At 44.7% G+C, this 9953-nt stretch overlaps 1 protein-coding gene across 1 annotated transcript in view; it reads right to left on the bottom strand.

The window, feature by feature from the left end:
* Nucleotides 1-811: 811 nt before the first annotated feature.
* LOC135824957 (sushi, von Willebrand factor type A, EGF and pentraxin domain-containing protein 1-like) overlaps nt 812-9953 on the bottom strand; it is a 15522-nt gene continuing 6380 nt past the window's right edge. Inside the window, exons 3-6 of the mRNA XM_065337694.1 lie at nt 5437-5610; nt 3880-4047; nt 2841-3020; nt 812-1638 (exon numbers count right to left, since the gene is read on the bottom strand). Of these exons, the coding sequence (XP_065193766.1) occupies nt 1286-1638; nt 2841-3020; nt 3880-4047; nt 5437-5610 (875 nt within the window). The 3' untranslated portion in view covers nt 812-1285. The remainder of the gene's footprint in view (nt 1639-2840; nt 3021-3879; nt 4048-5436; nt 5611-9953) is intronic.

Here is a 9953-nt window from a genome sequence, read left to right as displayed (position 1 = left end):
TTTTTGTAGTGTGTGTGCGCGCGTGTGTTCATTAAATATTTCCAAATTAGAGGTCCGATCATGGTGAGCCACGCTCCAATTTTTGATGTTTAGCAGAAGTGCAACTACGCTATTTTTAGCCATGCAGGCAGTATCAGTAGGTTCCTCGTCACATCTAGTTTCTTATCTTTAGACTTAGAGAGGTACAGGAACAATAACTGTAATGCATGATACTAGTAAACACTTTTGTGAGATCCGTGCGCGCGTGCAATATGTGTGTGTGTTTTTTCTTCCTCAGTCATTTTTTATCCATTTTTCTCTTTTTTATTTCTTTTTTTCTCTCTGCGAGGACGCGGGATTCCTTTTTCATGGAGGGGTGGTATGTTAGGTACCTCCGCCCATACAGTTTACCCTTCTGCCCTAGCTGGCCTGCATGCACCCGTACTACGTCATTCTCACCTTTCGTTCCCTTGGCCTGGGTAGCTACTTGCTTACCCATGTTTGCCATAGCTACCCAGGCCCTTTATATTACGCTGCCTCCCTTCAAATCTTTGTTGGGAGAGATCCCAACTCTCTTCAAATAATCGCTCTCTTGAGCCGAGCTCTCTCTGGTCATAATGTAGTTTTTGCGTTGCGTTGCGTCGCTCTCTTGAGTTGAGCTCTCTCTCTAGTCATAATGTAGTTGTTGCCTTGCGTTGTGTCAGAATGTCCAACAATCTCGTTCAACAGTAGTACGTCAGCCTGCAACAAAAGCTGACCAAACTTCTTTTTGGCCTTCTAATGACTTGTAGTATGTGCATCAGGCGATATCTGGTTTTGAGCAGAACGCACCTTTGCGGACAAAATGCTGTCAAGTATCAGCAAGTGTGGAAATACATACAGGAATGGGAAGGTGAAATTTTAAAGGGTCGCAGTGCTTACCAGAATGCAGGAGACTGGAACCATGTAATGTACGCAGGTTTAGGGAGAGAAAGTCATTAGCAGTAAACATATCGAAGGATGTGCGTGGAATAAAAACTTCAAAGGCGTTTTGAATGCGTGCGCAAACGCCGCACGCATAACAGTAATAATGCATGAGTAATCGTATTGGTAAAACAAAACCAAGACAGTAAGCAAAGGCGGTCATGGACATTCAGGACATCACAGAACGCGTCAGTTTCTTCTTTTATCTTGAGAGTTCTACCGTAAGAGCATTATACAAACGTACTTCATTGTCCTGGTCGGTGTATTACTAAAGAAAGGGAGTTCGACAGCTATAAGCAGATGGGATGGCTACAATGACGGCTGGGGAAATTAAGCCTATCTGTTAGAGCTCGGAATCACCAAGTTGTTCGTAGATTACGTTGTGTGGCATTTGGTTTCCATTCACTGGTTCGTATGCGACGTTGTCGTTTGGCACCTCTGCTATTCCATATGCGTCGTTTGAGTTCAAGACTTGCACTGTTCCGTACATCTCGGTGTCGCTTAGCGCAGTTGCATCGGGCTGTTTATCCCGTTTAACGGTATTGTGATCTGTAAGGATGTCTTGCTGTGGTCGGCGAAGCCTTTTCAAGATTACTGACATCAGGATTGATGAAATTGCACCTGCTAGAAATCCGACGGTACCACTTAAAGCTGCTGTTTCGGTGGTGTTAGAATCGGCCCTTGAGCTCATGATCTCTAATAATATGAAGCAGAAAACAGGAGCACAGATTTCATCAGTATAGTTTCCCTCGAACCCTTCTTGCCCATTCCAACATTCCTACGCGTCTATCATGTCTATCTTGTGCGAATCACCACCCCCCCCCCCCCCGCCCCCTTCATCTCCCCCAACTCCGACAGAACGGGCTCCCCATTCAACCACCAGGCACATGAGGTCAACGAGTGTGGCTTATGTGGTTTGCAGAAAAATCGGGCCAGCTAGTGAAAGAGGCACAGAATGTAACTATTATAAGTAAAGTGTATGTGCAAGTCCCCCAGGGTGCGTGCACATTTGAATTGGAAAATCTCCAACCCTACATTGCACCACTGAGAAAACCAGAAATGCGAATCCTGGTGTTAGACCTTGAGGTGGCGTTTGCCACGTGGCGTAGAAAATTGGCTTACATGAAATTTCATGGAAATATTGGAATCGGTTCATTACAATTATGATCATAATTATGTTGTCACCATTCCTTTCCCCAGCGCGGGCGGGCGAAGTCAACAATGTTGTGAATAGCCGATGGTCTTCAGCGCTTGCTGTCTACTTCCATGAACTACTGGAGTTCGCGAGGTGTTTGTCACGCTGGGTATGGTCTCCCAGGAGTGTCACGGTAAGTTAGTAATCCCAGTGGTGTTTAGGCTCGGAGAGAGCTTTATCATGCAGTGTTCTCATAGCACATTTTCATTAGCCTACTCAAGCTCACCTAATGAGGGGTGAAGTTCCCTAAACACTGGGTATTGAGCTGGGAGTTGTGTTTTTTTGCAAGTTTGCCGATTGTCAGGTTCGATGAACTTCTCCAGTGCTCTGGTTGGCACTCGTGAGTGAATCAAGTCCGATTCAAGTCAGTAGAAAAGGTGCGAGCACCTATGCATGGAGCGACTTACAGTTTCCTAACTATCGCCATAGTCGCAGCAACCTCTTCTTCAAATATCCCAAATTGTAACTCAAAATATCACAACTAGGTTCGGGAGCCTGAACATTCCATGAAGAAAAGCAGCCACTCGTTCTAAGGCCAGAACAGGAAGCAAGCACCTTTGCAACTTGCAGCATCTCAAGTTTTTTAAACCTAAATCAAGGCACATTTTGTCTATTCCTGCTCCCACCTTACGGGTATTCTTCATTCGATACATCTTCCGTTTCCGCCAATGGGCTATCGTGAAAAACCCATCATAGAATTTACCTTTGCACGTTTGACCTGTGGACGCCCAAGATCCATTCTTGTCGCACATGACGGTTTTGTTTCCTTGGAGCTCGTACTTGGGATCACATACAATCGTTGCAAAAGTACCAAACTTTGCTTCAGTGTGCCCAACAATCACTAATCCATTGTTGAATGTCGGTAGAAAATCGCAAACCACAGCTGAAAGAAGATAGAAAATAATTAGTGTTACAGGAGTACGTACGACAAATAATAGCAATGGATTCGGATGTAGAGCCAAGGATTAATATATGGCTAACAGCTCTAGCCCACACTTTTTTTTATTGATCTTCGCATCTTTTAAGCCACACAAGTTGTGGAATGTTGCTTTGCTTTCTTGAATCGTGGTTTGACCGTATTGTCCAATGGTCTTGCCAGTATTACCATCGGCCTGCATGGACATCCGCCAACGTCCTTCACAGTTGAGACTTTCAGCTCGTGCTTATGTTGGTTGCGCTCACCTTCCCGTCCTTATGTTATTTCTGTAACTTAGAACCTTCCAAGTTGGAAGGTTGTTGGAGTGCGCATCCAAGATGTGCTAGAGCTGTTAGCCAGTTAGTTGTAGAACGTCAGTACCGTCGGTCAGTGTCGTGCAATGTTATCGCATGAGCTGATTATTTAGTAACTGGTGGTGGTAGAGGACAGTATAGAGTTACTTGTAGTTCCTCGGTCCTTTCTCTTTTCTACTTCGAAGTATAAATAAATATAGGCCCCGGAAATGAATGTACATTCGTGGAAATAGGAGTCTGCATTTTGTTCTCCTTTCTTTGCAACTGGGGTTAGTCAAGTGCGAATTCAAGTCGGCAGGAAAACCGCGAGCCCCTATGTGACGATGTTCCACTGATGATAGTCCACAGAAAACGTTCTGGAATTGTATCGTTTTAATTGTTTTGTACATGGTTATGAGTGCACAATTGATATTTTTCATTGCCTTTTTACGAGTGTTGTCTCCTCGTGGATTACGAGGATTTAAATAAACAGTTGAAATATTTTAAAAAGAAAACACATAATGTACACTAACGTTCGCAACGTGGAAGAGTTGTCCACAAGTCTAGAGCGCTGCATGCTATAGTTGCGTTGCCTTCCAAATTGTAGCCATCTTCGCAACCAACATAGTGCACTTCACCTGTTATAGCTTGTAATCCCGATATGTTGCTGTTCGGAATGTTAGGAGCAGTGCATGAATCACCTGCAGTGTAATAGAAAAAGTCACGGTTCGCATGAGACTCGGCTGAGACCGAGTTTTCCGCATCCTTATCAACGCCACCAACCACCAAGGACAAAGGTGAAGTTGTAGCTCCTACAGCGGAGGCAGTCGAGGAGATCAGACCCACCAAAGCGGTCAAAGACCGAAAATCTCACTCACAGCATACATTCTTCGTTCGTGGCAGGAAGCGAGTGTAGTAGAATAGATTAGGCAGAACAAGAAGGAAGGAATGTGTATCAATGATAACTCAAATTATGCAAGCATGTGTGTGTGGGGGGGGGGGGCGGGAGGGGGGGGGGAAGGGAGACAGGAGAGGCCGGAACAAACTTCAACAACTCTAATCTGCCGCCGCCCAGTTCCCTAAGACAACTCCCTGCATCTACTCTGCTGTAAATGGGTCTCGCTTACAATTCTCCCTCGAACTTGAAATTGGTGATTATCATCGTTCACGTGCTATTTTTTTGTATTTATATCATTATCTCATGGCACATCATCATGACGGCCGGTAAAACTGAGACAAGGGGGAAAGCCAACCACAGCAGTAAAACAGATAAAAGAATACAAATAAGAGGCAAAGAAGGCAAAGGAGGAGACAAACCAGCAGGATATACATGAAACCTATAATTGAGCAGAGATTTTAGCAACAAAATTATCCATCGACGTGCTGGTCTTGGCCTGCGTTGGTAATTTTGCCCAAAACACATAGCCAGCAAAGATCGGGGATCTAGTGAATAGGGTGGAGACAGCGCGTGTGAGACTGAGTGAGTTCCGGGTATTCCGTGTTTCGGAGAACCAATTATAAGCCTGCATATGCAAGGGTATTTTATTTAGTAATATTTTATGTATGAGAACACAGAGGTGGTACTTATGTCGAGTGGAAAGGGGACTGATCTTGGCAATTTCGTAAAGACTAGCGGAGGGAAAGCGACGATCTTTGCTAAATAAGATTTTAAGGAGCATGCGGTTATGGGTTTCTAGCTTGTTCAATACAGTAGTAGTTATGCCAGACCAAGCAGTATCACAGTAGTCAAGTAAGGGCAATATATAGCAACGATAAAACAAGCGTTTGCAAGAAAGAGGAAGATGTCTGCAGTGGGCTTGAAGAGCCCCAAGGATGGAGCTTGTGCGTTTGCAGACATACTGCACATGGGGTGACCACAACAATTTAGAGTCAATAATAACGCCAAGATGCTTATGCTCTTCAACAATACGAATAACAACACTTGAAGAAGGAAAACAAAGTGGCAGGGAAGGGGGAGAAGGGGAAATGTACATAGCTGCCGTTTTATCATTATGATGAAGTATTGTGCGTGTGCGTGTGTATGTATGTAGTATTTATGTATCGTTCGATTGATGTCAAGGCGAGATTACCTTTGCATGTTGAATTACTCTTCCACGTGCCAGAGGCTCCACAGATTGCTATGCCAGAGCCAGCCAAAGAGAAGCCCTTATTGCATAAAACTGTAGCTTGTTCGTTGATGACACCTTCAACTGGTTGAATACGCCCATTGTCAATGACAGGTGTCGAAGAATTGCAAACAAGTTCTATAAACAGTTAGGAGTAGAAGCCACACGCTCTCGTAAAGCTGATGAAGGCAATTTGCCGAAACGTTGTAAAGTGTAAAGACATAATTATTATATAGAAAAGAAAAAGGACCAAGGAACTCCTAGTTACGCTATAATGTCCATTAACACTACAAATTACTAAACAATCAGCTCATGCGATAACATTGCACGGCAACTTGAAACTTGTAGTTATGGTCCTTTTTCAATTCTAGAAATTTACCCTTGGCTCTCCATCCGAGTCTATTCTTATAAATTATTAGATTATTATCACTGTCTTAGTATTGACTACCCATTAATTTTCACCACACCTAAGAAGTCAAATATTTCTGCATACCCGTAATGTCGCGTGCATTAGCCGGGGCTTATATGCCTATAAGCCGGTGATGGAGTCAGGCTTGTACACAAGACAGGCTTATACACGAGACAGGCTTATATGACAAGCACCACTCAATGACCAGGCTTGTATGCGCAAACTGCTGACTTTTGGACGTCAAAACCAACATTTTCCAACGGGATTTTTTTTCTTTTTTTTCGCTCCCTGAACCGCGTCCCCCCTCTCCTTTCTCTCTCTCTCTCTCTCTCTCTCTCTCTCTCTCTCTCTCTCTCACACACACACACACACACACACACACACACACACACACACACACAAACGAACAAGCCAACTCATCAAACACCAGCAGCTTCACAGTAGAGTTCAACTCCTTTTCAGGTCATGAGGTGTGGAGTACGATGATAAAGTGTGCAAGTGTACGGTACCATGCAAACATGAACATGTAAAAGGCGCGCTCACAAGTCTTGCGTAGTAGCCCGGCTTACGCACGCGACACGTGGCGCGTCTCGTGTACTGGCCCGGCTTATGCATGCGACAGGCTTGTACGCGAAAAGCTGTTGCAGATTTCATGCTTCTACACAAGACAGGCTTATGCACAAATCCGGCTTATGCACGCGACATTACGGTATTGCACTCCTTACGGCTACATTTAGCGCTTTCGATTACACGTTTACACAATTCTGGAACTGGGTTGTGTATTTCTCGAATGACCAGAATGTACGAATTCCGGCCATATAATCGAACGACTAGAATTCACAGCGCATTTTATTAATGGCATATCACAAACAAATTTGGTCGTAACAAGAGATCTCGCACACCCTCGCGCGCACGTGGGCACAGCTTCGCGTACTCGTACATCCCGGGCTTGGTGTAAATTTTATTTTGATTCGCAAATTCAAACGGGCATAGCACTCAATATCTTGAAAGCGAATATGAAATTTATAATGAGAATGAGAATTAAAATACTTAGATCTTCATCGTAGAGTCTGAGGTACATCAGAGGGAGATCGGGTACAACAGAAAGAGAACAGAAAAACAAACGATTTCGCTTGTCTTCAGCATCTACAGGGCACAGGTATTGGGGATTGCCTGCGTGTGAAACTGCCGATGGTGACCGGTGAAGGCTGCATGTCCACATTTCGGTAACAATATTGGGCTTCGGTAAAGCTGAACGCGTGTGCGAAAGGACCACCGAAAACGGAAACTAAACCGTGGCAATTAGCTTTTCGGTCAGAAATAAGTAGCAACTAGTGTAGCGGACATGGAAATCCAGTCGATTGACCACGGCCGGCGCCCTCAGAACGCTGCATGCAGTGCAAAATCATGTTGATCCGAAGCGACCAGCGCGCTGCAGCGCATAAATGCAAGTGTGTACTGGAAGGCCTCTTTCACAGGCAAAGCAAAGCACATTCATCACCATGTATTAGTACAGTAAATAATTAAGAGAGCATGTCTGAGAATACCGAAGTATGTGTGCAAGTGGATCTCTCCGATTTCGCTCAAAATTTGCAGGTAGGTTGCCTTTGGGATGTGGATCGACTGTGCAAAGCCCTTGAAAAAGTTTCTGAAGGGAACCTTGAAATTTGCATACCCCTCAAAAATGGCCGAAATATCACATTATTTATGGGTCTAGAAACGAGTCACGCCACAGCGTATACGAACAAGCTATGAACAAAACTCCATCAAGCCAACATTGCCTCACCTTAGAAGAGTTCCTGGAGCAGTACCGCTTAGCCACGCCAGCATCCCAGAAGACGAGGTCCATCACCCCCTGACGCCACAAATGATCGTCTTGAAAATAGCCAATTTACAAGCGCTGGCAAAACAGCCAGCTACGTCCTCAATTGGCCAGAACTATACACCGGCAGATAGTAGAACACCTCTTCTAGCGCTGAGGAAATGTCTCCCATCTTCCTTTTGGGGTTTTCTTGAAATAAACTTTTTTGAATTTTTCCACTCGACCATGCTGAAATACGGCCAAAGTCATACCTGCGCAGGAAAGCTCGCCCCTCCGCGACGTCTCCTCAGCAATTTCTACTCCAACACTACTCCCAAGGCCGCAGAACAAACTATAGTGTTGACTCTGACAAGGAAAAGCAGCGGTGATCACTTGTCACTCCAAACGACAAGCTTCTTCTTGCGCCACCAATATTTTTTTGTGCGACTGTTGATGCAAAAGTGACTGAAGGCCTGAGCGCAGTTTTTGAATTTTATTGCAAGATGCACGGTGAGATCGCGTGCTCTGTGACGTAGGATGACGCTTCCTGCATCACGATACGCGGCCAACGATCGTGAAAGTGCCTGGAACGCTATACTCGGAACAGACCATGATGGCAGAGGTAAGATGAGCTTCATTTCCTGCTTGAACTGCTGAGAACCCCAACAAACTGTCCTAGGAGTGTTGCAATGGCAGCAAGCCGTTGAAATATGCCCCGTACAGCATGGAGAGTTATTCGTCTTTCACACTTACCTCCTGCAATCCCGAACATAGTCCAACAGTAAAAGTCCCTTGTTTTCATGTCGATGCTCGACAAAAGCGGCTAGCTCGGTCCCTGTGTTGACTGGCACGCGAGTAGCACTGACTGCACGCACTTGTCGCGTGAACTGCATGAGAGATTTCTTACGTCATAAAGAATGTGATTTCATCATCATTTCACTGGTCTTCGACCTACATGGTCAGGGAAAGTCCCGGTTCGTAGGCCTACAACACTCCCAGCGTGTTCTTGAGCGCAGTAACAACACAAGTGGGATCACTTCCAGACCAACGGGCGTTCAAGGCGAGTAACAAGCGCACTTGACAAAGGTGACTCTGAAATCTCGTGAGCCGTGGGCCACGCGACTTGGCATTCTTGCGTCACAAGGCACGTGATTTCACCGTGCATCTTGCAATAAAATTCAAAAACTGCGCTCAGGCCTTCAGTCACTTTTGCATCAACAGTCGCACAAAAAATTATTGGTGGCGCAAGGAGAAGCTTGTCGTTTGGAGTGACAAGTGATCACCGCTGCTTTTCCTTGTCAGAGTCAAAACTACACTTTGTTCTGCGGCCTTGGAAGTAGTGTTGGAGTAGAAATTGCTGAGGAGACGTCGCGACGGGGCGAGCTTTCCTGCGGAGGTATGACTTTGGCCGTATTTCAGCATGGTCGAGTGGAAAAATTCAAAAAAGTTTATTTCAAGAAAACCCCAAAAGGAAGATGGGGGACATGTCCTCAGCGCTAGAAGAGGTGTTCTACTATCTGCTGGTGTATAGTTCTGGCCAATTGAGGACGTAGCTGGCTGTTTTGCCAGCGCTTGTAAATTGGCTATTTTCAAGACGATCATTTGTGGCGTCAGGGGGTGATGGACCTCGTCTTCTGGGATGCTGGCGTGGCTAAGCGGTACTGCTCCAGGAACTCTTCTAAGGTGAGGCAATGTTGGCTTGATGGAGTTTTGTTCATAGCTTGTTCGTATACGCTGTGGCGTGACTCGTTTCTAGACCCATAAATAATGTGATATTTCGGCCATTTTTGGGGGGTATGCAAATTTCAAGGTTCCCTTCAGAAACTTTTTCAAGGGCTTTGCACAGTCGATCCACACCCCAAAGGGAACCTACCTGCAAATTTTGAGCGAAATCGGAGAGATCCACTTGCACACATACTTTGGTATTCTCAGACATGCTCTCTTAAACCCAACACGAATGAAAAATGAGAAATGGAATAAAAAAATTGTAAAAAAAATTCACTATCGGACACGAATAAAAAAAATAAAAAATATAAATAATCAACGTGGAGACAACAATTTTATAATAACAATAAAGAGAACAAATTCTGCAGTCATCGCCACACTACAACGAAGTCATGAAAGTTTACCAGAATTAATTTTCTTGTCACATTCATCAGTGGAAAGTCGTGACTGAAGAGTAACCATGCTGAACAATGATTAAATATACATTCAATGATGTGTTACGAGAACAAAATACAGTGCCAAAATAGAATGAGGGAAGGTGAGACA

This window comes from Sycon ciliatum, chromosome 9, assembly GCF_964019385.1.
Source record: "Sycon ciliatum chromosome 9, ocSycCili1.1, whole genome shotgun sequence".
NCBI classification, from domain to species: domain Eukaryota; kingdom Metazoa; phylum Porifera; class Calcarea; order Leucosolenida; family Sycettidae; genus Sycon; species Sycon ciliatum.
The sequence above is the reverse complement of the archived record's forward strand: the minus strand, read 5'-3'. Positions and strand labels throughout refer to the sequence as shown.